Genomic DNA, 28,000 nt, shown 5'->3' with positions numbered 1-28,000 from the left:
TAAATACTTTCCTCCCCCCCATACTGCTCACTGATTGGTCCAGATTATAAAATAAAAATCTTACTGTCTGAGTTTATAAATGGAGAAGTGAGCTAATTGGAGGCCAAGGGGAAATGTTTACTAGATATGATCCTCAAGGACAAAGCCTAGTCCTGGTTTTGGGGAACTGATCTGCACATGTCTAGTAATAATCTTTGTATTTCTATTTTAGTACATGGACGGGAGATGAGGAAAACCTCAGAGGATTGTCTCACTTTGTCTCCAGACTATAAAGTAGAAGATGAGGACATCACAAAGTATAGTCCAGGAGAAAACCCGGCTACCTCAAATGTCCATCTGGCACCACACAGTGTTGCTGGACCATCGTATTCCTCTTTTCCTGAGGAACCTCAGACTGTGAGGGACAGTGCCATCCTTTCTACAGATAAGAGGTTTTCCTGTACTGAGTGCGGGAAGTGTTTCCGGTATAAATCCCATCTTAATGTGCATAAAAGATCCCACACGGGTGAGAAGCCGTATTCCTGTCCTGAGTGCAAGAAATGTTTTTCAAAGAAGTCCTATCTTTCCACGCATCAGAGATCTCACACGGGGGAGAAGCCGTATTCCTGTCCTGAGTGTGGGAAATGTTTTTCCTTTAAGTGCAATATTTACACACATCAGAGATTGCACAAGGGCGAGAAGCCGTTTTCCTGTTCTGAGTGCGGGAAATGTTTTACACAGAAATCAGAACTTGTCACACATCAGAGGTTTCACACGGGGGAGAAGCCGTATTCTTGCCCTGAGTGCGGGAAATGTTTTTCAGACAAGTCCAATCTCAACAGACACCAAAGGTCCCACATGGGGGAGAAGCCGTATTCCTGTGCTGAGTGCGGTAAACATTTTTCAGAGAAGTCCAGTCTTTCCAGACATCAGAGATCTCACACCAGGGAAAAGCCATATTCCTGTCCTAAATGCGGTATGTGTTTTTCAAAGAAGTCCGATTTTAACAGACATCAGAGATCTCACACGGCGGAGAAGCCACTTTTCTGTCCTGAGTGAGGCAATTGTTCCTTAGTGAAGTCCTTTCTATCATGGTTTTTTAGTATATCAAGGTCTGCTTCTTTCCCCATATGGGAGCTGTGATGTCCACAACATTCAAATCGAAGACCTTTCCTGCACTCAAGGCACTAATACACCTCAAGGGTCCTACACAACCCTTGAGGTGTATTAGTGCCTTGAGTGCAGGAAAGGTCTTCGATTTGAATGTTGTGGACATCACAGCTCCCATGTGGGGAAAGAAGCAGACCCTGATATACTAAAAAACCATGATAGAGTTGTGCTATTAAAGTGATTAAGACATCATTGACATAACAAAGTCCAGAGATAAGAAGATGTAAAGAATTTCCTAACCCTCGCCACCATCCACAACCTAGAATACGTGACCTGTTGAAGAACCACCACCAACACTGATAAAAGACCTCCTATTACGGAAGGTCAGTAACGCTTGTGGCTAACACACCCAGCCTGGGCCTGTGGTATCATCAGAGGGTCTTCTCACAGCTTCCGATCAAACCTGGAGAATGGTGTCATATGTAAACCCAAAATATAGAAGGCTTCACATAGTGTGAAATCCATAAAACTTTCATTCCCCAAGCTTAAAAAAATGACACCTTTATTAACAAAGGTAAAAATTTGCCATTAAAATAATTACTGGCCGGCAGATCAGCAACAGCCCGTCCTTTCAGGACTCGTGGATCACGTCAGCTCCACCCTTCACATTTCGTCATACAGTGGTGTATGCCCCAGACGACGTCAATGTATGAAGAAACGTTCATGTTACCATGATCCATGAGTCCTGGAAGGACAGGTTGTTGCTGATCTGGAATTATTTTAATGGCAAATTTTTACTTCTGTTAATGTGTAATTTTTTGAACTTCAGGAAAAAATTTTTTAAAGATTTTACAGTATATAGAGCCTTCTATATTTTGGGTTTACATATGACACCACTCTCCAGGTTTGATCGGAAGCTGTGAGAAGATCTCTCTGATGATACCAAAGGCCCAGACTGGGTGTATTAGCTACAAACGTCACTGACCTTCCATAATAGGAGGTTTTTTTTTTATCAGTGTTGGTGGTGGTCCTTCAAGAGGTCACGCATTCTAGGTGATGGCTGGTGGCGAGGGTTTAGAAATTCTTTAAATACTTCTTCGTCAACGTATGAAGAAACGTGTAGGGCAAAGCGCCATGCTGACGTCAACGCGATCCATGAGTCCTGGATGGACAGGTTGTTGCTGATATGGAATTTTTTTAGAGGTCACCCATTGTAGGTGGAGGATGGTGGCGAGGGTTAAGAAATTCTTTAATACTTCTACATGTTTCTGGACTCTGTTATGTAACTGGTGGCTTAATCACTTTAATAGGGCAACGGTTTATTATGTTTGGGACTGTGCTTGTATCTCACAGAAGAGTTGCTGCTTTTAAAGTAAATAACCCATCAGTGACATAACAAAGTCCATGAAATAGCTAGAAGTTTTAAAGAATTTCTTAACCCTCGCCGCCATCCACCACCTAAAATGCGTGAGCTCTTGAAGGACCACCACCAGCACTGATAAAAGTGCTCGCTTACCAGCTCGCACAGACCTATTATGGAAGGTCAGTGACCCTTGTGACTAATAGACCCCGCCTGGGTCTTTGGTATCAGATCTTCTCACAGCTTCTGATAAAACCTGGAGAGTGGTGTCATATGTGAACCCATAATATAGAAGGTTTTACATAGTGTGAAATCCTTAAAACGTTTATTCCTGAAGCTCAAAAAAATCACACTTACATTAACGGAAGTAAAATTTTGCCATTAAAATAATTCCAGATCAGCAACAAATTATCTTTCTCAGACTTGTGGATCACGGTGACGTAAGCACGTTGTGCTTTCCTACACGTTTCATCATATGTTGATGCCTTCAGGGGCATACGTCAATGTATGACGAAACGTGTAGGGCAAAGCGACATGCTGACGTCAACGTAATCCCTGAGTCCCGGAAGGACAGGTTGTTGCTGATCTGGAATTATTTTAGAGGTCACCAATTGTAGGTGGAGGATGGTGATGAGAGTTAAGAAATTCTTTAAAAACTTCTACATGGTTCTGGACTTTGTTATGTCACTGATGGCTTAATTACTTTAACAGGGCAACTCTATAACAGTTTATTATGTTTGGGACTGTGCTTGTATCTCACAGAAGAGTTGCTGCTTTTAAAGTAAATAACCCATCAGTGACATAGCAAAGTCCATGAAATAAGTAGAAGTATTAATAAAAGTTCATAACCCTCGCCACCATCCACCACCTAGAATGCGTGAGCTCTTGAAGGACCATTATTGATAACAGTGCTCCCTTACCAGTTCGCATAGACCTCCTATTAAGGAAGGTCAGTGACGCTTGTGGCTAATTTACCCAGCCTGGGTCTTTGGTATCCTCAGAGGATGCTTCCGATCAAACCTGGAGAGTAGTGTCATATGTGAACCCAAAATATAGAAGGCTTCACATAGTCTGAAATCCTTAAAACTTTTATTACCGAAGCTCAAAGAATTACTCTTACATTAACAGAAGTAAACATTTGCCATTAAAATAATTCCAGATAAGCAATAACCCATCCTTCTGAGACTCGTGGATCGCGGTGACTTCAGCATGTCGCGTTTCCTACGCGTTTCGTCATACGCTGACGTATGACGAAACGTGTAGGGCAAAGCGACATGCTGACATCACCACGATCCGTGAGTCCCGGAAGGACAGGCTGCTGCTGATCTGGAATTATTTTAAAGGTCACCCATTGTAGGTGGCGGATGGTGATGAAGGTTAAGACATTTTTTAATACTTCTACTTATTTCTAGACTTTGTTATGTCACTGATGGCTTAATCACTTTAATAGGGCAACTCTATAACGGTTTATTATGTTTGGGACTGTGCTTGTATCTCACAGAATAGTTGCTGCATTTTACAAATACCTGAGTGGTTTCTAGGGCAGTTTCTACCCGTTTTATACACCCTGATATAGACCTCAGATGTTTTCCATGGCTGATCTTCATCATGTAAGGGTCATTACTTATTGTTGGCTGTGTACATTTTGTGGTGTAAGCTATTTAAAATAAAATTAATTGAACCAATATCACCAACTGTGATGAATTTTTGAAATTGTTTTCCCCCTACAGTGATTTCCAATGATCATTGGTTCCATCTAGTGGCCATAATGCTGTATTGAGCTTTTATTTACTAATGGAAATATTTTAGGTAAAAAAAAAGTAGTGCATTTTAGCCACTAGGTGGCGCTTACGGTCATAGGAGATTAATTGAGTTACGGACAGAATTTTTCACTCCTAGGCAAATGCTTCTCACGTTCGTCCAACAAATGTTCTATGAAAAGAACCCTTAGTTTCCTTCATCAGACACGGCATTAAACATATAACTTATATAAGTACCGTACACATCGAAGAACAGACGTTAATTAAACCAAACATTTATTTAGAATGTGAAATACAGCATCTGGCCATTGGATGGTGCTAACTATCATTGGAATTTGCGCCATCTAGTGACCAAATGTGGTATTTTCCATTTTAAATCAACGGAAAACATTCGACCAACACAGCAAGTAGCCTTTCGCCGGGTGAATCGCGATGGAAATTTCTTTGAATTAATTTTCGAGATTTCGAGAGAAGTTTATCTAAATGTCGAGAGAAGTTTATCTAAATACACCTCACAAGCGATGTTATTACCAGGCTGCAGCTAGGGGGAGCCCTGATGGTCAGAGTGTGATTCCATACAACTCATATTAACCCTTTTATCCCCAAAATTGTATTTTGTGAAAGCAGAGGCCCTGGAGAATAAAATGGTGGTGATTGTTAAGGAATTCCTCATATACAAATTTCCCATTCATATCTGGGATTATTTTCTCCTTTTCCCCATTTTCTATGCTGTGATCGTTTCTACAGTACTTTGTTATAATAATGTAACACATTGTGTATTGTATTGTACGCAAATTAAAACCGACTCCGCCTCCACATTCCAGACAAGTAATTTTCCTGACCAATCGGATTTCTACCTTTTTCTTTTTCCTGCTTTTGTTTGTTGTTGCAAGCTTGTTAATAAAACATGTTTTGAGCAAAAAAAAAAAGGCTTCTTCTGGTACAATGACAACCAACATCCAACATGTCCAAATATTACTCATAGGTGACAGGTCATTTGTTTACAGCTAACCATGAATAATGGCCCAGAGTGCAGAGTGCAGTGGTCAGGAACATGTCATATACAGCCCTGTGTATAGAGTGCAGGGGTAAGGAACATGTCATATACAGCCCTGTGTACAGAGTGCAGTGGTCAGGAACATGTCATATACAGCCCTGTGTATAGAGTGCAGGGGTAAGGAACATGTCATATACAGTCCTGTGTATAGAGTGCAGTGGTCAGGAACATGTCATATACAGTCCTGTGTATAGAGTGCAGTGGTCAGGAACATGTCATATACAGTCCTGTGTATAGAGTGCAGTGGTCAGGAACATGTCATATACAGTCCTGTGTATAGAGTGCAGGGGTAAGGAACATGTCATATACAGTCCTGTGTATAGAGTGCAGTGGCCAGGAACATGTCATATACAACCCTGTGTGTGTAGAGTGCAGTGGTCAGGAACATGTCATATACAGCCCTGTGTATAGAGTGCAGGGGTAAGGAACATGTCATATACAGCCCTGTGTACAGAGTGCAGTGGTCAGGAACATGTCATATACAGCCCTGTGTATAGAGTGCAGGGGTAAGGAACATGTCATATACAGTCCTGTGTATAGAGTGCAGTGGTCAGGAACATGTCATATACAGTCCTGTGTATAGAGTGCAGTGGTCAGGAACATGTCATATACAGTCCTGTGTATAGAGTGCAGGGGTAAGGAACATGTCATATACAGTCCTGTGTATAGAGTGCAGTGGCCAGGAACATGTCATATACAACCCTGTGTGTGTAGAGTGCAGTGGTCAGGAACATGTCATATACAACCCTGTGTTTAGAGTGCAGTGGTCAGGAACATGTCATATACAGCCCTGTGTATAGAGTGCAGTGGTCAGGAGTATATCATATACAGCCCTGTGTACAGTGTGCAGTGGTCAGGAATATATCATATACAGCCCTGTGTATAGAGTGCAGTGGTCAGGAATATATCATATACAGCCTTGTGTACAGAGTGCAGTGGTCAGGAGTATATCATATACAGCCCTGTGTACAGAGTGCAGTGGTCAGTAGTATATCATATACAGCCCTGTGTACAGAGTGCAGTGGTCAGGAGTATATCATATACAGCCCTGTGTATAGAGTGCAGTGTTCAGAAGTATATCATATACTGCCCAGGGTACAGAGTGCAGTGGTCAGGAGTATATTATATAAAGCCCTGTGTATAGAGTGCAGTGGTCAGGAACATGTCATATACAGCCCTGTGTATAGAGTGCAGTGGTCAGGAGTATATCATATACAGCCCTGTGTACAGAGTGCAGTGGTCAGGAGTATATCATATACAGCCCAGGGTACAGAGTTCTGTGGTCAGGAGTATGTCATATACAGCCCTGTGTATAGAGTGCAGTGGTCAGGAGTATATCATATACAGCCCTGTGTATAGTGTGCAGTGGTCAGGAGAATTTAATATACAGCCCAAGGTACAGAGGGCAGTGGTCAGGAGTATATCATATACAGCCTTTGTATAGAGTGCAGTGGTCAGGAGTATATCAGATATAGCACTGTGTACAGAGTGCAGTGGTCAGGAGTATATCATATACAGCCCTGTGTATAGAGTGCAGTGGTCGGGTAAAGTAGAGTACTAGAACAATTCCAGTCAGGCTTTCTACTGACATTAATTAGAGAAAAAAGTCTCTCCTGTACCGTTCTTTCCTTGGCATATCGTAGAATGAAGCCGTATTGTCATTCTCCCATGTTCTGTCCATTTCCACACTGACACCAACAGCTTCTCCACCATCCTGCTGTATTTGTTCTCTCCCCATGTTTCCAATGATGAAGACCCAGAGATTGACCTCCATGTCACCAGACCACCTCTTCCTCTACTATTGGGGTACTGACCTGTCTATGACTACTCAGGACCCAACCTCTTCTATTTGAGTGTGAAGATTTCTATCATATTTACTAAGAATTTGAAGAAAATGTCCATGATGTCGTCTGGATGCCAGGAAACCAGACCATACGAAGATAAAGTAAAATAAAGCAATTTATTTATGCAACAATAATAATCGCACCACAAAAGAGAGGAGCAAAATCAAGAACAGCCGGGGTCAAGTTCGGAAGCGGGTAGTCATCCAAGCCGGGATCGAGCCCAGGAACAGGTAGTCATCCAAGCCGGGATCGAGTCCAAGAACAAGTAGTCATCCAAGCCGAGATAGAGGCCAGAATCGGTAGTCTGCCAAAGCTGGGTCGTTATCTGATGCAGGTTCGTCTGCCGATGCGGAATCCAGAGCCAGGAAGGTCATCAGCCAAACCAAGTCATGCACGGAGAAACCACAGAGACCAGAGGACTGCTAGCAGTGATGCACCTTGGAGTACAAATGCAACGGCAAGGTCTGAACACCTTCAGGTACTATATATATATATATATATATATATAGTCAGGTGTGCAACATCATCAGTGAGCGACGTCCAGGCAGCAGACAAGCGATGATGCAAACAGAGTTTATAAGAGACAGCAGTCTGCACATGTCCAAGATGGCTGCCAACAGAAAGGCAAGGTAAGACCTTGACAGATGTAGATGAGGGTTACATATAGTATGAGCAGCACCAACCTTCACTCTGTAACCAAGACTTTGTCTGGCAATGCACAGAATGATACCAATTAGTCTCTGACCAATCTCAGAGTTTTGATGGACTTTCTCTTTTTGATTACTTCCAGATGACCATGAATTAGAGTTCCAATATCTCCACTGAGTTCTGCAGACAAATATACATTTCATGATGCCCTATGTAGTACAGATTCCTCCTATTTGCCAATACGAGCTCATACATTGGACTTTTTCGATTTTCTAACCAGGAGTGATAAGACTTGGCAAGAGACTCTCCCCATGTTGAGGGCAAGTGGCCTGGTATGGTTAATTATGGATCATGCTCACTCTCAACCCCCAAATTTTCATAGGAAGCCATTCTGTATGCTCAGATGAGGGTCTGCAATAGATTTTGGGGCATCCCACACTTTCTTTCCTTGTTTTTTTTCCCTTTGCATAGGGTTTCCTCTTAAAATCCATACCAGACCTGAAGGGTGTAGTATAGGGTTGCCACATCATCCCTTTAATCCTGGACAAATATTAATTACACAGGTTCTGAGGCTGATATAATGCACATAAGGCACCAAGTGAGTTTAATTACCACCTTAATCAGCCACAGAAACTGTGTAATTCATGTGTGTCCTGGTTTAAAGGGATGGGGTGGCAACCCTAGTGTAGTATGATTCTTTTCAGGGGGACTCCAAGCTATTTTTTTTCCATTTTGTTGTTAATATTCACCTGTCAGCCAGGAATCCCCAGGAAATAGCTGAATAGGCGGGGTGGGGGATACTGTATGTAATTGGTTGTTGGGATGCCGACGGTTGCTGACCCCTAACAACCAGCTTAAGCGGGAATCTACCATATTTCACAGTAATATTGCTACTGCAGTCAGAGGCTCAAGGAGCCCCTAGAAACATTTGGAGTGACCCTAGCTGGACTAGGCAGTAATCTATTTCTTCCCCCGTGCTAGGATTGGAGATGACCCCATCTATAGGGATATACAGTACATACACACACAGCACAAGGCCGTGTTCACACTACGAGATGTTTCTCGGGGCTACAGTTCCTCTGAGCTTCACAAGGTGGTGATCTCACTTCTATCATAGAGACAAGAAGTCTCTATGGAAGATAAGAATTGATGTCAGGTACAGACAGGAAGTGATGTCAGGTATAAATAGAAAAGTTCCGGGTGAAAAGTGAGTCGGGAGGAAGTAGAGAGGAGACATCGCTTAAAGTGGCAGCAGAGGAGGTAAAATTATATTATTTTATTCTACATTAGTGTGGAAATGTAGATTAATCCCTTCACGATCAGAAAATTTCCCCACTTACGGGGCCGGAACATTTTCTTTATATTGTTATATAAGTGAGAATAGGGTTCTTATTTATATATAAGGGGAAGAGGTTCCTGCACCGCAAACACAAAGGAAACAGTAAACTAAATGTCCTTCAAATTATCTCCTTTAAATCTGCATCCTAATATTATATACCAGTCTAGATCATTTTCTGTTAACAAATATTGGTCTACAGAAACTCTGTATAGATCACATGACCTATGAAGATGGAGGAGGACCGGAGTCACATGACTGAGAAGATATTAAACCTCACCCTGGAGATCATCTACCTGCTGACCGGAGAGGTGAGGAGGATTCTGGGAGGTCACATGACATCACTCTTATCTCTATTAATAAAACACAGACCTGACCGGAGAGGTGAGGAGGATTCTGGGAGGTCACATGACATCACTCTTATCTCTATTAATAAAACACAGACCTGGCCGGAGAGGTGAGGAGGATCATGGGAGGTCACATGACATCACTCTTATCTCTATTAATAAAACACAGACCTGACCGGAGAGGTGAGGAGGATTCTGGGAGGTCACATGACATCACTCTTATCTCTATTAATAAAACACAGACCTGGCCGGAGAGGTGAGGAGGATTCTGGGAGGTCACATGACATCACTCTTATCTCTATTAATAAAACACAGACCTGGCCGGAGAGGTGAGGAGGATTATGGGAGGTCACATGACATCACTCTTATCTCTATTAATAAAACACAGACCTGACCGGAGAGGTGAGGAGGATTCTGGGAGGTCACATGACATCACTCTTATCTCTATTAATAAATCACAGACCTGACCGGGGAGGTGAGGAGGATTCTGGGATTCTAACATGATATTACTATTGGTTCTCCAATACAGAGATTTCCTCTTCTGAAGTCAGGTGATCATATGACCATCACAGTGCCTCCATGTGACTCCCTAAAACCTGAGAGACACAACATGCAGAAGATTCTAGAAGTCACCAAGAAGATGATGGAGCTGCTGACAGGAGAGGTGAGCGGTGCTGGGAATTCTGGGACATTATCCAGTAACAGACAAGGGATGTGTCTGGATGGTGACTGTATCATTGTGTGTGTCAGGTTCCTAAAAGGTGTCAGGATGTCACTGTCTATTTATACAGTATATTCAGAGTGGAAACCTTGGGAATGATAATATTGATGGTAAAGAGGATGATGAGTATGGGGTGATGGAGGAGTTTTCAGAAGGACACATGAATATGATGGAGCCACCTAATACCAGGAACCCACCAGAGAGATGTCCCCATCCTCTGTATTCCTGGGATTCCTCATAGGAAGGTCACACCATATCTCACAGTTACAAGGTTGGTGGGATGGAACATCTAGAACATGGACTTGAGATGATGTGTGGGTTTATTATGTTAGGTTATATTTTCAGATAATATTTTCTCTCATTCTCTTGGTTTAGGGTGAAGATCTGATAGATATAAATTGAGGTTAAAGCAGAAGAAGAAGAAGAGAGGTATGTGAGGGATGATCAGCAGTCTATGGAGGAGGATGGAATAACGGGGACATTTATAGAGGAGGACACTCCTACAGAGATCAGCACAGGTGGGTCATTAACACTTAATACATTTCTCCACGCATACTGCTCGCTGATTGGTCTAGAGTAGGCCGGGGACTGTGTAATACCAGCCTGTAATACTCTGGTCACTTACCTGAGCTGTGTTCCCCATCCTGTATTTCTCTCGGATAATCTTCCTTCTCTATACTGCAGGCACCATTTATATATCTAGCCTGGATTTATGGAGATTCTGGGGTTCAGCTGGCAGCAATTTATAATCATTGATCAACCTAGGCATCTGAAGCACGTGCCTTTGTCTCATGCCCTAGGTCTCTGACAGAACAATTTTCCCGGGGTTACTTGCTCTGTCATTTGCTGGCTGTGCCGGGTGGAGGGATATGTCTGTATAGTCTCACCCCCAAGTCACTGAGTGCAGTCTCAGGAGATGGGAGGCAGCAGTATGGGACCTCTGCAACTTGTCTTAGTTAAGTAAACATTTCAGCCGCCACTGATTACCTAATACCAATATTATGAGTCCTGACCCCTGCACTATATACTCTATGTTGTACATTACATAATTCTAATTAGGGGAGCAGATATAAAGCAGCGGGGGTGAAGGGTACAGGATTCAGGGCAAGAGCATAATCAGTAGCAGGAAAAATGGCAAGCAGCATCTGACTACCAAAGCAAAATAGTGATATGAAATGTAATAGCAGTGGAGGGACTAAATACCCTCCCAGCAACCAGCATCAGGTGGAGAATGATTATTAGAAACTGCTGGCTGCTGGAAGACACCTGCTGGTGGACTCTGGAGCTACAACCCTCTGCCCAGGGTACCACAGTGCCACCAGCAGGTGATCTAGGTCCTGACAGGTGGGGACACTCGTCCTATAATCCCCTCATCATTATCACTCTTATGAAAGACAGTTCTCGTTGTTTCCTCACTCTCTGACTAAGGTCCATGAATAAAGAAATGAACTGGTAGGAGATCAGAGGACCCATTTACTGGTTACCTTGAGGGTGGAATTGTAAGATCCTCAGCGACAAAGCTGTCTGAATTGAGCGGAGTCCTGGTATAGGGGAACCAATCTGCTGATGTCTAGTAATAATCTTTGTATTTCTATTTTAGTACATGGACGGGAGATGAGGAAAACCTCAGAGGATTGTCTCACTTTGTCTCCAGACTGTAAAGTAGAAGATGAGGACATCACACAGTATAGTCCAGGAGAAAACCCGGCTACCTCAAATGTTCATACGGCACCACACAGTGTAGATGGACCATCGTATTCCTCTTATCCTGAGGAACCTCAGACTGTGAGGGACAGTGCCGGACCATCGTATTCCTCTTATCCTGAGGAACACCAGATTGTGAGGGACAGTGCCGGACCATCGTATTCCTCTTATCCTGAGGAACCTCAGACTGTGAGGGACTGTGCCAGACCATCGTATTCCTCTTATCCTGAGGAACCTCAGACTGTGAGGAACAGTGCCGGACCATCGTATTCCTCTTATCCTGAGGAACCCCAGATTGTGAGGGACAGTGTCAGACCATCGTATCCCTCTTATCCTGAGGAACCTTGGACTGTGGTGGACGGTGCCATCCTTCCAACAGATAGGAGGTTTTCCTGTGCGGAGTGTGGGAAGTGTTTCCATTATAAATCTTATCTTACTGTGCATAAAAGATCTCACACAGGTGAAAAGCCATATTCCTGCCCTGAGTGCGGGAAATGTTTTTCGAAAAAGTCCTATCTTTCTATACATCAGAGATTGCACACAGGTGAAAAGCCATTTTCCTGTCCTGAGTGCGGGAAATGTTTTATACAGAAATCAGAACTTTTCACACATCAGAGGTCTCACACTGGGGAGAAGCCGTATTCTTGTCCTGAGTGCCAGAAATGTTTTTCAGACAAGTCCAATCTTAACAGACACCAAAGGTGCCACACGGGGGAAAAGATGCATTCCTGTCCTGAGTGTGGGAAATGTTTTTCAGAGAAGTCCAGTCTTTACAGACATCAGAGATCTCACACGGGGGAAAAGCCATATTTCTGCCCTGAGTGTGGGAAATGTTTTACACAGATGTCCCATCTTTTCAGACATCGGAGTACTCACACGGGAGAGAAGCCACTTTCCTGTCCTGAGTGCGGGAAATGTTTTTCAAGGCAGTCACATCTTTACGCACATCTGATGTCTCACACGGGTGAGAAGCCGTTTCCCTGTCCTGAGTGTGGAAAATGTTTTTCAAGGAAGTCACATCTTTTCAGACATCAGAGATGTCACACGGGGGAGAAGCCATATTCCTGTCCTGAGTGAGGGAATTGTTCCTCACTGAAGTCCTGTCTTCCTGTACATCAGGAAGTCCATACAACCCTCGAAGTGTATTAGTGCCTTGAGTGCGGGAAATGTCTTCTATATGAATGTTGGTGGACAAGTGGGGAAGAAGCACACCCTGATATACACCTCAGATATACTCCATGGCTGATCTTCATCATGTAAGAAACACTTCATAAGGAGATCAGAGACCACCAAAGACATGGATGAAGTGTTATCCCGTGTTGGCCATTGATAGCAGGAGAAAAATAAAAATGGAGTCCTTACCTTTCATTGGCTGAGTGCATTTTGTGGGGGGGGGGGGGACTTTTACAAACACTTACAGTAGATGCCATTCCCACAAGAAGAATGTACATCCACTTTCACGGGGCGAATGCCAATGTAAATTTATAAATTGGTCCCTAAATGTCAGGAAACATTTGACATGGGAAATATGTAGCAGCTCAATGAATAGACCTCCTAGCAATGTTATCACCAGGCTGCAGCTAGGGGTAGTTCTAATATTTAGAGTGTGGCCACAGGAGAGTGATTCAGTTTAGCTTACATTATCCCTTGCACTGCCGAAGCTGTTTTTGTGGTATTTTTTGCACATGTAGCACCCTCTAGTGTCCTAGATGTAGATAGTTTTTTTTGTAAGCTGCAGTGTAGGTAAAGTTGGCTTGGCTGAGAGTCAGGCCTGGGTTGAATCTGGGTTAGGGCGGCTGAATGACTCAGCAAGCAGCATCTCTGGCGACCCCCCCTGCTTTCTGGAACCTTGGAGAAGCTTCCACAAGTAGAAGGTGGAGTCTAGGAGGAGCTGTTAGGAGTATCGATGAGGATCGTGGCCAATCCCCAGCAAAGGGGGCTGGAAGGGGGGCGCTCACCTCATAAATACTCATGAGTTGTGCCAGCAAGGGGAGTTGGTATGGAAGATGGAGAAGCAGTGCTGAGGAGGCTGTCAGTGGCACATCAGGGTGTCCCCTAGTTTGGAGGGGTTAACCTGGGGCTCGGGTGCTGAAGGTACCCGCTACAACACATGTAGGAAATCCTTCCTGTAGGCACAGGAGCAAGGAGAGTACAACAGGAGCAGGTTAGCATGTCCAGGAGTTCTGCAGAGGAGTCAGCCGGGAGAACTGGTGAGCGAGCAGTCTGGGAGGACTGAAGAGAGATAGCCAGGAGGGCTAGTAAAAGGGGCAGCTTTCTGGAACCTTGGGGAAGCTTCCAGAAGTAGACGGAGTCTAGGTGGAGCTGCTTGGAGTAATAATGAGGGCCCTAACCAATCTCCAGCAAAATGGGCTGGCAGGGGGCAGGTCACCTTATAAATACTCAATAATCGTACCAGCAGGGTCAGTCAGGTGAAATATGGAGACAGAGTGCTGAGGAGGCTGTCGTGGCCTTTGCGGGAGCCCCCCTAGTTTGGGGGGGGGTGATGTCCAGAGCATCCCCCACCCTTAGAAGACGTCAAGAGCCTCCCCACCATCAAAAGTTGAGTCCCTCACCCTTACATCACAGTGAACCCCCCCTTACCTTGTGCTGCTGCTGGGAAGATGCTGGAGGCATTGCTAGAAAGCAGAAAGTACAGGGTCTGGAAGGAGGACCAGAGGAGGGCTGGAGCTCTCCTACAGCTGCAAGAGAGGTGTGAGGGCCACATGAATTGGCTTGGAGGGCCGGATTCGGCCCGTGGGCCTTGTGTTTGACACATGTGGCCTGACCAATAAACAATTTACAATGTACCCAACCTTCCTGGCAGTGGCGTAGCGTGGGTTGTCAGCACCCGGGGCAAGGCAATTAATTTGCGCCCCCTAACCCGCGGGATTTTAGCACTCGAGTCTCTTCCACTAGATTAGTTAAAGAAACCCTTACCCCCTAAGCACATGTATTGTTTGTTATGAAAATACTGACGTAATTAAAGTAACCAGTGTGCCCCCTTTCAATGCAGAATGACCAGCGTGCCCCCTTTCAATGCAGAGAGACCAGCGTGCCCCCTTTCAATGCAGAGTGACCAGCGTGCCCCCTTTCAATGCAGAATGACCAGCATGCCCCCTTCAATTCAGAGAGACTTACCTGCAGCGGCGGCTTCTCCTCAGTTCCCCGCGTCTCCTCGATTCTTGCCGCCTCCTCCTCGGCCAATGGCATGTGTTCGCCTTTCGGGCAATCAGGAAGCGGGTCTCGGACCCGCTTCCTGATTGGCCAGGAGGAGGATCCGTGTGACACTAGCAAATTTTTATTCCCTATTGTCACACAATGGGTGGGCTCGGGGCGCACTGCTCTGCACCCTGGGTCCACCCTTTTTTGAAGCCTATTAGAGCATCTGGCTCTAATCAGGTGATTTAAAAAAAAACCCACTCTGTGACAGCGCCAGGCTTCTGATTCACTCGCTGCTAAACTGACTGAGCAGTGAGGAGAGGCGGCATAGGCGGGGCTTGGCTTGCAACGCCACCCCACACCAATGGACAGGTGAGGCACAGTCCAGCCCCACCCCGACCCGCCATTTTCAGCCATAGGGCGGCCGCGCTGGACATCTCCCAGCCTAAAGATGGAGGCAGCCGCAGACAGTGTGTGAACTGTGTCAGAGTCAGACAGAGTGACACTGCGGATGCGCCCCCCCAGATGTTGCGCCCGGTGCGGCCGGCTTCCCCTGCACCCCCCACGCTACGCCACTGCTTCCTGGTAACCTATCTAGGAGGGTGCTACCCCAGGTGACCATGAATTAGAGTTCCACTATCTCCCCTGTGTTCTGCAGACAGATATATATTTCCAGATGCATAATGTTTTATGAATTTCTTATGTTCCTCGATATGAGCTCATACATTGGACCTTCAACTTTCCAACAAGGAGTGAATAGACTTTGCCTGAACTCCCCATGGTAAAGGAAGGAGGTCTTGTAAGGATTAGGAGGGGGCATGCTGACTCCCCACCTTTTCCCGGAAAGCCAGGCTGCATGCTCAGATAAGGGTCCAATATAGATTTTGGGGGAATACAACACTTTTTTCTTGCTTTTTTGCATAGGGTTCCCAACTAAAATCCATACCAGGCCTGAAGAGTCCAGTATTTATTTTTTCGAGGGGACTTCAAGCTCAGACAGATTCTATATTTTCGGACACTAGTCCAGCCCACCAAGAGAAACGGCATGAGCTGATTGGACAATATCGACTGGCGTCACAATATCGACTGGCGTCATGTACATCCGAATTAACGAGTGGAACAAAGTTCGGATCCATCCATTATCTGAATCCGAATAATCAAACTAATTTACAGCCCAAACTACTATTGTATCATGTGATGTCATCCAAATAAAGCAAATTCATTTGTTAATTTCGTTATAACTTTTTCCAGATTTGTTGACATCCATTACTAAGTTCATTTGGATATTCGGATACATCGGAATCTCCGAAAATAAAATTTTCGACCGAAAAACGAAACTAATTGCATTTGTCTATCGAACACCCATTTAGTTCAGCCGTTCGCTGAACCCACAAACCAGCTCAATTCTGTTTGAACCTGGAATCAATCCAAACCTGGAGCTCATTGCTGGTGGTCAGTGTAATGGTCCCTTACATTGGTGACCAATGGGAGAAGGACCCCTTTATATCAGTGGTCAGTGTAGTGGTCCCTTACGTAGGTGACCAATGGGAGAAGGACCACCTTATATCAGTGGCCACTGTAGTGGTCCCTTATGCTGGTGACCAATGGGAGAAGGACCCCTTATATCAGTGTTCAGTGTAGTGGTCCCCTACATTGGTGACCAATGGGAGAAGGACTCCTTCATATAAGTGGTCAGTGTAGTGGTCCCTTACATTGGTGACCAATGGGAGAAGGAACCCTTATATCAGTGGTCACTGTAGTGGTCCCCTACATTGGTGACCAATTGGAGAAGGACTCCTTCATATAAGTGGTCAGTGTAGTGGTCCCTTACATTGGTGACCAATGGGAGAAGGACTCCTTCATATAAGTGGTCAGTGTAGTGGTCCCTTACATTGGTGACCAATGGGAGAAGGAACCCTTATATCAGTGGTCAGTGTAGTGGTCCCCTACATTGGTGACCAATGGGAGAAGGACCCCTTATATCAGTGTAGTGGTCCCCTACATTGGTGACCAATGGGAGAAGGACTCCTTCATATAAGTGGTCAGTGTAGTGGTCCCTTACATTGGTGACCAATGGGAGAAGGAACCCTTATATCAGTGGTCAGTGTAGTGGTCCCCTACATTGGTGACCAATGGGAGAAGGACCCCTTATATCAGTGTTCAGTGTAGTGGTCCCCTACATTGGTGACCAATGGGAGAAGGACTCCTTCATATAAGTGGTCAGTGTAGTGGTCCCTTACATTGGTGACCAATGGGAGAAGGACTCCTTAATATAAGTGGTCAGTGTAGTGGTCCCTTACATTGGTGACCAATGGGAGAAGGACCCCTTATATCAGTGTTCAGTGTAGTGGTCCCCTACATTGGTGACCAATGGGAGAAGGAACCCTTATATCAGTGGTCAGTGTAGTGGTCCCCTACATTGGTGACCAGTGGGAGAAGGACCCCTTATATCAGTGTTCAGTGTAGTGGTCCCCTACATTGGTGACCAATGGGAGAAGTCACCAGTTACAGTCTCTCTGATCACCTCTACACCAGTTACAGTGTCCCTGATCACCTCCACACCAGTTACAGTGTCCCTAAAAACCATCACACCAGTTACAGTGTCCCTGATCACCATCACATCAGTTACAGTGTCCCTGATCACCTCCACACCAGTTACAGTGTCCCTGATCACCATCACACCAATTACAGTGTCCCTGATCACCTACACACCAGTTACAGTGTCCCTGACTACCTCCACACCAGTTACAGTGTCCCTGATCACCTCCACACCAGTTACAGTGTCCCTGATCACCTACACACCAGTTACAGTGTCCCTGACTACCTCCACACCAGTTACAGTGTCCCTGATCACCATCACACCAGTTACAGTGTCCCTGACTACCTCCACACCAGTTACAGTGTCCCTGATCACCTCCACACCAGTTACAGTGTCCCTGATCACCGTCATATCAGTTACAGTGTCCCTGATCACACCAGTTACAGTGTCCCTGATCACCTCCACACCAGTTACAGTGTCCCTGGTCACCTCCACACCAGTTAGTGTCCCTGACTACTGCCACACCAGTTACAGTGTCCCCGATCACCAGAACATCAGTGACAGTGTCCCTGATCCCCTCCACACCAGTTACAGTGTTCCCGATCCCCTCCACACCAGTTACAGTGTCCCTGATCCCCTCCACACCAGTTACAGTGTCCCCGATCACCAGTGACAGTGTCCCTGATCACCTCCACACCAGTGACAGTGTCCCTGATCACCTCCACACCAGTTACAGTGTCCCTAATCACCTCCACACCAGTGTCTCTGATCACCTCCACACCAGTTACAGTGTCCCTGATCACCTCCACACCAGTTACAGTGTCCCTGATCACCTCCAAATCAGTGTCCCTGATCACCACCACACTAGTTACGGTGTCCTTGTTCACCTCCACACCAGTTACAGTGTCCCTGATCACCTCCACACCAGTTATAGTGTCCCCGATAACCTCCACACCTGTACAGTGTTGCCTCTGCCTGCCGCCTGTACTAGCCCTGGCCTGTTTGTTGACCACGTGTCTGCCTGCTGCCTGGACCAATCCTTTGCCTGTTTGCTGGCCGTGTCTCTGAAAACTGGTTTTGGCAGGAAGGGGAGGTATCCGGTATAGAGGTGGTTACAATGGGCGTGGTTCTACAAGAAGCATATTGATAACCTATTGTACAATAAAGTTTTATAATACTGTATACACAGGACGATTTATCATATGAAAGACAGACAAGATGGTGTTGCTCAATACTAAAATGATTTATGTATTTGGTTTTATAATTACAAATATTAGAGCTTTTTTTACACATTCAATAGCAGTTGTCACCCCTCTGAAAAGTAATCCATGGTGGATTGCTTTTCAGAGGGTGTTTGACAGACAGCTGGGAGGTCATATGTCACCTCCTGACCACAGTTTTTTACAATGAAAAGCCTGCACCACTGCACAAAGTAGAGTGAAAAGGGCGACGGGGAAGGGGTGAAAAGGGGGACCAAGATGATGAGGAGGCGCGGGGATGGGGGGCGGGTGATTAGGGGTAGGGAAGGTAATGAAGGGAAGAGGGGGTGAAGAGTAGGAAATGGAGGTGGGGGTGGGGACAGGAGGGTGATGAGGAGACAGGAAGGTGAAGAGGGGGGCATAGAGATGAAGACAGGAGTGTGAAGAGAAGGATATGAGGGTGAAGGCGGGGCATGGAGGTGAAGATGGGGGTGATGTGGGGGACCGGGAGGTGAAGAGGAGGACAGGAGTGTGAAGAGAAGGATAGGAGTGTGAAGATGGGGTGATGTGGAGGACTGGGAGGTGAAGATGAGGAAGAGGGGATGAAGAGGACGACAGGAGAGTAAAGATAAGGACATGAGGGTGAAGAAGGGGCATGGAGGTGAAGATGGGGGTGATGTGGGGGACCGGGAGGTAAAGATGAGGAAGGGGAGGTGAAGAAGGGGACATGGTGGTGATGAGAAGACAGGGAGGTGAAGAGGGGGACAGGGAGATAATGATGAAGAAGAGGGGATAAAGAGGAGGACAGGAGTGTGAAGAGAAAGATATGAGGGTGGTTAGGAGGCATGGAGGTGAAGATGAAGAAGGGCGCGTGAAGAGAGGGACATGGGGGGTAATGATAAGGTGAAAAGGGGGAGGGGGGGTGATGAGGGTAGGGAGATGAAGATGAGGAAGAGGGGATAAAGAGAAGGACAATTAGTATATATTTATCATACACACCCACCCACAAGACCATGCTCACACTGAGATGTCTCTTGGGACTACAGTTCCTCTGAGCTCCACAAGGTGACGATCTCATTAAATTTCACAATATTTATACATATTTTTATAGTTCCCCAAACCAACATTTTATCTACAAAGCCCCTTCCCATTGATTGTAGAACAAAGAAAGAACCACACCCATAATATGGCCTCAAAGTCTATTCATCATCAATCAGTTTCTCATCAGTATCTATTTCTTTCTTCTTCTCCGGCTCTCCGTCTTCATCTGCATAAGCATCCCCCTGGCCATAGGCGAGAGTTGTGTGGGCCAGATCTACCTCAATAGGGAAAATATCTGCTTCCTTCAGGACTTCATAGCACTGGTCATTATACTTAGACATAGCGGAGACAAAGCGCTGAAGCTGAAATACAATATCTTGGACGTGTTTTTGGTCCAGAAGTTCTATCTTTTCCAAGACATCTTTTCTCATTTTCGCGAAACGTGAGCGAGCTTCCTGACGACATCTCAAGATCAACCGATATTCATAATTTCCGGTGCTAACACGGTACAGAGGTTCCCCAAATGCTATGCTGCTGTACTCTTCATCATCCATCTCTTTTACCTTCAAGCAGTATGACAGGTACTCAAACTTCACATCGAGGTACTTCCGGATTGTTAACTTGGTGTCGGGAATGGCTTTGTTAAGGTAGGTGTTTAGGTCGTTCAGCATTGGTTTTATGGTCTTCAAAAGGTTAATACCAAATTTTTCAATGCTGCGGTGCGCATCGGCAAACATAACAAAAGCTTCACTTGCGGCCGGTTGAGGCTCTCGAACTCCGATGACGGAAAACACGTCTCCAAACGCTCGATGTGTTTGTGAGAGTTCGAAAAATGCTCGCAGCAGACGTTTGGTGTGCTCCATCATGCCTTTATAAAACTCGGAGGTTTTCTCCAACTCTTCCAGTTTTTTCACCAGACCATCGTTGCACAGGATGGCGCGACTCAAACCAAGGGCATCAGCGGTGCCTGAACCCATGTTCTCCACCAGGCGATGCTTCACCTTCTTGAGTACAATGTCCAGAGTCTTTCCCTGCTTGGGGTCAGCTTGAAGCTTGTTGTAGTGAATGGTTACTTCCTCCTTAACGTTTTGGATCATTTTGGCCACCTCGACTTTAGTTTTCCCTTTCACGGACTTTCCATTCACCCCAGTGATTTCATCTCCAGCTGCAATGGTCCCATCTAGAGCGGCAGGAGTATTGTCAAACACCTGCACGATGTAAAGACAAGGACAGTGCTGGGCTCCTCCACCAATGCTTACCCCGATAACGTTCTGCGAGTCTTTTTTCAGGGTCACCGTGCCAGGGACAGTTGGGATCCCAAGTTTGTCTTCATCAAGGTCGTAATCGTACTCCATTTTGCTTCAACAGCAAGTAGGCCCGTCTCTGTATGTTCGACTGTCACAGAACCTCACTTCGACCCAGGTAGGAAGTCTCTATGGAAGGCAGGAAGTGATGTCAGGTAAAGACAGGAAGTGATGTGTACATAAACATCGTCCTAGTGTGACGTTTCTTGGGGCTGCAGTTCCCCTTAGCTCCACATGATGGTAGAAGTTCTTAGCTTATGTTATTGTTGAAATTGTTAAATTAAAATTCCAATAAAAATTTAAATGAAAAAAAAAAAAAAAGAAGTTCTTCACTTATACCCAGCTAGTTAGGCTCTATGAAAGACAGGAAGTGATGTCATGTACAGACATGAAGTTCCAGGTGAGAGGTGAATCAGGAGGAAGTAAAGAGGAGACATTGTTGGAAGTGGCAGCAGAGGAGGTAATAAGATCTTTTTGGCTATGTATCTATGTACACCCAGTAACCCCCCCCCCCCCCGTCATGTCCGTCATCTTCCTCCATAGTCACTGTGATGTCTTTTATCTCCAGCAGATGATGATACACACATATATAGTGTGGAAATATAGACCTTCAGGTTTAGAACATTTCCTCCACTTATTATTATTATATTATACAGGATTTATATAGCGCCAACAGTTTGCGCAGCGCTTTACAATGTGAGGGAAGACAATACAGTTCAAAACAGGAGGAACTAGAGGGGCCTGCTCGTTAGAGCTTACAATCCAGAAGCTAGAACATGTTCTTCAGTTTGGGGATGTGTCATCTTCACAGTTTAGCAGTCTCTTGTAACGAGGAATGAGATTTGGATTCAGTTTGTACTGAAATTCACAATTCCAAACCACTCCTTCGAAGATACCAACCCCATGTCACCCGACTACCTCCACCATGTATTCTGGGCTCTACTGCCCCTCCTGTAGGCCCGACACCAGCATGGCTGATGGATTGGAGGGTGACCAGTTCTCCGATCTCCTCTCTGGTGAATGAATCCAGAAGAGATGAGCATTTCATCACTTCCACACCTTTCCTCCAAAAATACCAACCCCCTTTTCTGAGTCAGAATAGTATCTCGGACTATACTGTTGCTCCTGCAGGCCGGGACCAGCATTGTGGATGGATTGGAGGGTGACCAGTTCTCTGATCTCTCCTCTGGTGAATGAATCTGTAAGAGATGAGCATTTCATCACTTCCAAACCCTTAATCCAAAAATACCAACCCCCATTTCAGAGTCAGAATAGTATCTCGGACTCTACTGTCCCTCCCGCAGGCCCAGGACCAGCATGGTGGATGGAGTGGAGGGTAATTTGTTCTCTGATCTCCCCTCTGGTAAATTAATCCTGAAGAGATGAGCATTTCATTACTTCCACGCCCTTCCTCTGAAAATAACAACCCCCTTCTCGGAGCCTGAATAGTATCTTGGGCTCTACTGGCCCTCCTGTAGGCCCGGTGTTCTGTGAAAAAACCCTACCCGTGAAAATTCCCTACCCTCGTCACTTCCTCTTCACATACATCATGGAACAGCTGAGCCGCTTCCCACTGCGCATGCTCACAGCTCCGGAGGGTAGGGAATTCTCATGGGGTAGGGTTTTCTAACGTTACACCACATCAGCTGTTGCCGCGGGTACATTGAAACATCTCCGCTGCAACATAAAATCATCTCCGCTCCTACCACTGTCACTTCCCTGATCTCGGCTACTAAATGTAAAAGGGGCGGCAGGTCTATGAAAATATAAATCACGTAGCCGAGATCAGGGAAGTCACAGGGGTAGGAGCGGAGATGATTTAATGTGGCAGCGGAGATGATTTAATGTACCCGCGGCAACAGCTGATGTGGTGTAACGTTACAAAACACTACCCCGTGAAAAGTCCCTACCCTCCGGAGCTGTGAGCATGCGCACTGGTAAGCTGCTCAGCTGTTCCATGACGTATGTGCACCGGAAGTGACGAGAGGAAGGGAATTTTCACGAGGTAGGGTTTTTTAACGTTACACCGGCATCAACATGGCTGATGGATTGGAGGGTGACCAGTTCTCCAATCTCCTCTCTGGTGAATGAATCCAGAAGAGATGAGCATTTCATCACTTCCACACCTTTCCTCTGAAAATACCAACCCCCATTTCTGAGTCCGAATAGCATCTCGGATACTACTGCCCTTCCTGTAGGCCTGGGACCAGTATGGTGGATGGAGTAGAGGGTGATTCGTTCTCTGATCTCCCCTCTGTTAAATTAATACCAAAGAGACGAGCATTTAATTACCTTCCCCTGAAAATACCAAAACCCTTCTCTGAGCACGAATAGTATCTTGGGCTCTACTGGCCCTCCTGTAGGCCCGGCATCAGCATGGCTGATGAATTGGAGGGTGACCAGTTCTCCAATCTCCCCTCCGAAGAATGAATCCAGAAGAGACAAGCATTTCATCACTTCCAGGCTCAGAGCTGTCATTCCCAAGTCACTGAACCTGATTAAACCCGATGTGTACTTGGTCTTCTTTACTGGGGTTCATAGGCGACGTTAAGGGTGTAAAAGACCCCTGATGTCTATTTAAAGAGGACCTGTCATTTCTACTATGCTGTCACATAGGAGCTCTTGGCCGTGCATTATTATTATGCATGCCAGAGTGAGAGCAATAATTCTGTTGTCGTTATTCACAGTGCACTGTAAATTGATGACCTGTAGGAACAGTGTTGTCTTTGCATCATGTTGGGTACATTGAACATTTGTTTAGAAGATTAAAAAAGTCGGTGCCTGCCTAACTGGCACAAAAATAATGTACATGCAGATTTGCTTGATGAATGATTATGCAAATGTTGTTTATAAATAGACCCCTAAGTAACCTAATTCCCACTGGGGGTAGCCAGCCTATAAACCCCTTATATCCTCATCCTAATATTGTACCACTAATACAGTCCAGATAATTTTCCGCTATCCGTCTACAGGGACACCCGCATAGATCACATGACCACATCAATGAGGATGGAGGAGGACCAGAGTAATATGACTGACAGGATACTAAACCTCACCCTGGAGATCATCTACCTGCTGACCGGAGAGGTGAGGAGGATTCTGGGAGGTCACATGACATCACTCTTATCTCTATTAATAAAACACAGACCTGACCGGAGAGGTGAGGAGGATTCTGGGATTCTAATATGATATTCCTATTGGTTCCTCAATACAGAGATTTCCTCTTCTAAAGTCAGGTGATCCTATGACCATCACAGTGCCTCCATATGACTCACTAAAACCTGAGAGACACAACATGCAGAAGATTCTAGAAGTCACCAAGAAGATGATGGAGCTGCTGACAGGAGAGGTGAGCGGTGCTGGGAATTCTGGGACATTATCCAGTAACAGACAAGGGATGTGTCTGGATGGTGACTGTATCATTGTGTGTGTCAGGTTCCTATAAGGTGTCAGGATGTCACTGTCTATTTCTCCATGGAGGAGTGGGAGTATTTAGAAGGACACAAGGATCTCTACAAGGACGTCATGATGGAGAATCAGCCGCCCCTCACATCACCGGGTAAGAGGAGACTTTATTGTAAAGGAGAGAGCAGTACGAAGGATCCACCATAGCCCCCATCATCTGATAAACACATAGAAACAATGTATTCAGTCAGTGTGTGTGTTTCCTACAGATGGATCCAGTAATGGGAACCCACCAGAGAGATGTCCCCGTCCTCTGTATTCCCCGGATTCCACACAGGAAGATCACACCATCCCCCACCATCATCAGGTAGATGAGGAACAATCACTGGTGGTTATTCTTTATACACAAGCATGTTTGTTATAATAAATGTTTTATAATATATTACAGAGTGGAAACCTCAGGGATGATAATATTATTATTAAAGAAGAGTATAAAGAGGAGGACGAGGAGTATGGAGTGATGAATGAGTTTTCAGAAGGATACAAATATATGATGGAGCCACCTAATACCAGGAACCCACCAGAGAGATGTCCCCGTCCTCTGTATTCCTGGGATTCCACACAGGAAGGTCACACCATCCCTCACCATCATCAGGTTGGTGGAAAGGAGTATTTAGAACATGGACTAATGGAGATGATGTGTGGATTTCATATGTGAGCTTATATTTTACAGATGATATTATCTCTCATTCTCTTGGTTTAGGGTGAAGATCTGATAGATATAAAAGTTGAGGTTAAAGTAGAAGAAGAAGAGACGTATGTGAGGGATGATCAGCAGTCTATGGAGGAGGATGGAATAACGGGGACATTTATAGAGGAGGATACTCCTACAGAGATCAGCACAGGTGGGTCATTAACATTATCTTGTGCACTATTTATTGCAGATACTATATAGTCTTAACTTTTGTATCTTATACTCTATTTTGTACAATACATAGTCCTGACTTCTGCTCTCTACCTTCTACCTAATGCACAGACTTTTACATGTTGATAATAATCCACAAATGTTAGAACCTTTAAACAGAAAGTGATAATGAGGGAGGAGTCAGTAACCCAATGATGGTGGTCTTCAGGATCAGTCCAGTCTTCATCTTGGTTGTTCTCCCCCCATCCTCACTCTCTGACCTTTGGTGGGACTCAGCCCCGCTGTTATTCATGACTAAACCATGGACTAAATAAGGAAGTGCAGGACTTCTTGTGCTGATAGAGGGGGTGAGGACATTCGTCCTATAATCCCCTCATCACTGTCACTCCTATAAAAGACAGTTCTTATTGTTTCCTCACTCTTGTAAGATCCTCAGTTGCAGGAAAAATGGCAAGCAGCATCTGACTAGCAAAGCAAAATAGTGATACGAAATGTAATAGCAGTGGAGGGACTAAATACCCTCCTAGCAACCAGCATCAGGTGGAGACTGATTAATAGAAGCTGCTGGGAGACACCTGCTGGTGGACTCTGGAGCTACAACCCTCTGCCCAGGGTACCACAGTGCCACCAGCAGGTGATCCAGGTCCTGACAGGTAGGAGCACTCGTTCAATAATCCTCTCATCACTGGCACTCCTATAAAAGACAGTTCTCTTTTTTTTCCTCACTCTCTGACTAAGGTCCATGAATAAAGAAATGTATGGTAGGAGATCAGAGGACCCATTTACTAGTTACCTTGAGGGGGGAGTTGTAAGATCCTCAAAGACAAAGCTGTCTGATGTGGGCGGAGTCCTGGTTTAGGGGAACCAATGTGCTGATGTCTAGTAATAATCTTTGTGTTTCTATTTTAGTACATGGACGGGAGATGAGGAAAACCGCAGAGGATTGTCTCACTTTGTCTCCAGACTGTAAAGTAGAAGATGAGGACATCACACAGTATAGTCCAGGAGAAAACCCGGCTACCTCAAATGTCCATCCGGCACCACACAGTGTAGATGGACCATCGCATTCCTCTTATCCTGAGGAACCTCAGACTGTGAGGGACGGTGCCAGACCATTGTATTCCTCTTATCCTGAGGAACCTCAGACTGTGAGGGACGGTGCCGGACCATCGTATTCCTCTTATCCTGAGGAACCTCAGACTGTGAGGGACAGTGCCCGACCATCATATTTCTCTTATCCTGAGGAACCTCAGACTGTGAGGGACAGTGCGGGACCATCCTATTCCTCTTATCCTGAGGAACCTCAGAATGTGAGGGACCGTACCATCCTTCCAACAAATAAGTTTCCCTGTCCTGAGTGTGGGAAGCGTTTTCGTTATAATTCCGGTCTCATTGTGCATATACGATCTCACACAGGTGAGAAGCCGTATTCCTGTCCTGAGTGCGGGAAATGTTTTGTAAAAAAATCACAGCTCGTCAGACATCAGATATCTCACACGGGTGAGAAGCCGCATATCTGTCCTGAGTGTGGGAAATGTTTTTCATTGAAGTCCCATCTTTCCAGACATAAGAGATTGCACACGAGGGAGAAGCCGTATTCCTGTCCTGAGCCCGGGAAATTTTTTTTAACTAAGTCCCATCTTTCCACATATCCACATTTCCACATATCTCATACGGGGAAGAAACTGTATTCCTGTCCTGAGTGCGGGAAATGTTTTTCAGAGAGGTACAATCTTTACAGACATCAGAGAGTGCATGCAGGTGATAAGCCGTATTCCTGTTCTGAGTGTGGGAAATGTTTTGCACAAAAAGCACATCTTCTCAAACATAAGAGGTCTCACACAGGGGAAAAGCCGTACCCCTGTCCTGAGTGCGGGAAATGTTTTTCAGATAAGTCACATCTTTGCAGGCATCTGAAATTGCACACAGGCGAGCAGCCCTATTCCTGTTCTGAGTGCGGGAAATGTTTTGTAGAAAAATCACAGCTTGTAACACATCAAAGGTCTCATATAGCGGAAAAACCGTATTCCTGCCCTGAGTGCGGGAAAAGTTTTGTACAAAAATCAGAACTTGTCAAACATCAGAGGTCTCACACGGGGGAAAAGCCTTATTACTGTACTGAGTGCGGGAAATGTTTTTCACAAAAGTCCAATCTTCACAGACATCAGAGATCGCACACGGGTGAGAAACCGTATTCCTGCCTTGAGTGCGGGAAATGTTTTTCACGGACATCACATCTCTATATGCATCAGAGATCGCACACGGGGAAGAAGACATATTCCTGTCCTGAGTGTGGGAAATGTTTTTCAAGGAAGTCCAATCTTTCCGAACATCAGAAATCTCACACAGCGGAGAAGCCGTATTCTTGTTCTAAATGCGGGAAATGTTTTTCAAAGAAGTCCAATCTCTCCGAACATCAGAGATCTCACACGGGTGAGAAGCCGTATTCCTGTCCCAAGTGCGGGAAATGTTTTGGACAGAAATGCAATCTTTCCAGACATCAGAGATCTCACATGGACGAGAAGCCAAATTACTGTCCTGAGTGAGGGATTTGTTCCTCAC

General features: G+C 45.4%; 3 protein-coding genes across 3 annotated transcripts in view; 2 read left to right on the top strand and 1 right to left on the bottom strand.

Moving 5' to 3' along the window:
• LOC309562954 (uncharacterized protein) overlaps window positions 1-28,000 on the top strand; it is a 109,017-nt gene that overhangs the window by 28,637 nt on the left and 52,380 nt on the right. The window lies entirely within an intron of this gene.
• LOC309564450 (uncharacterized protein) lies at window positions 80-27,984 on the top strand (the record flags this gene model as incomplete). Its single annotated transcript, XM_082269080.1, has 4 exons — window positions 80-87; window positions 351-1,034; window positions 12,175-12,937; window positions 26,746-27,984. The coding sequence occupies 4 exons, from the start codon at window positions 80-82 to the stop codon at window positions 27,982-27,984; spliced, it is 2,694 nt and encodes an 897-aa protein (XP_082125206.1).
• Window positions 19,725-21,274, bottom strand: LOC309562789 (PRKCA-binding protein-like). Its single transcript, XM_082267094.1, has one exon. The coding sequence runs from the start codon at window positions 21,157-21,159 to the stop codon at window positions 19,963-19,965; it is 1,197 nt and encodes a 398-aa protein (XP_082123220.1). The 5' UTR covers window positions 21,160-21,274; the 3' UTR covers window positions 19,725-19,962.

This window comes from Pelophylax lessonae, assembly GCF_965119305.1.
Source record: "Pelophylax lessonae genome assembly, chromosome: 9".
Classification (NCBI taxonomy): domain Eukaryota; kingdom Metazoa; phylum Chordata; class Amphibia; order Anura; family Ranidae; genus Pelophylax; species Pelophylax lessonae.
This window is presented reverse-complemented; position numbering and strand designations above follow the sequence as displayed.

What these genes read in the sequence shown, in the direction of transcription:
- LOC309562789 (XM_082267094.1), bottom strand. Translation starts at nt 21,159, where the DNA reads ATGGAGTACGATTACGACCTTGATGAAGACAAACTTGGGATCCCAACT.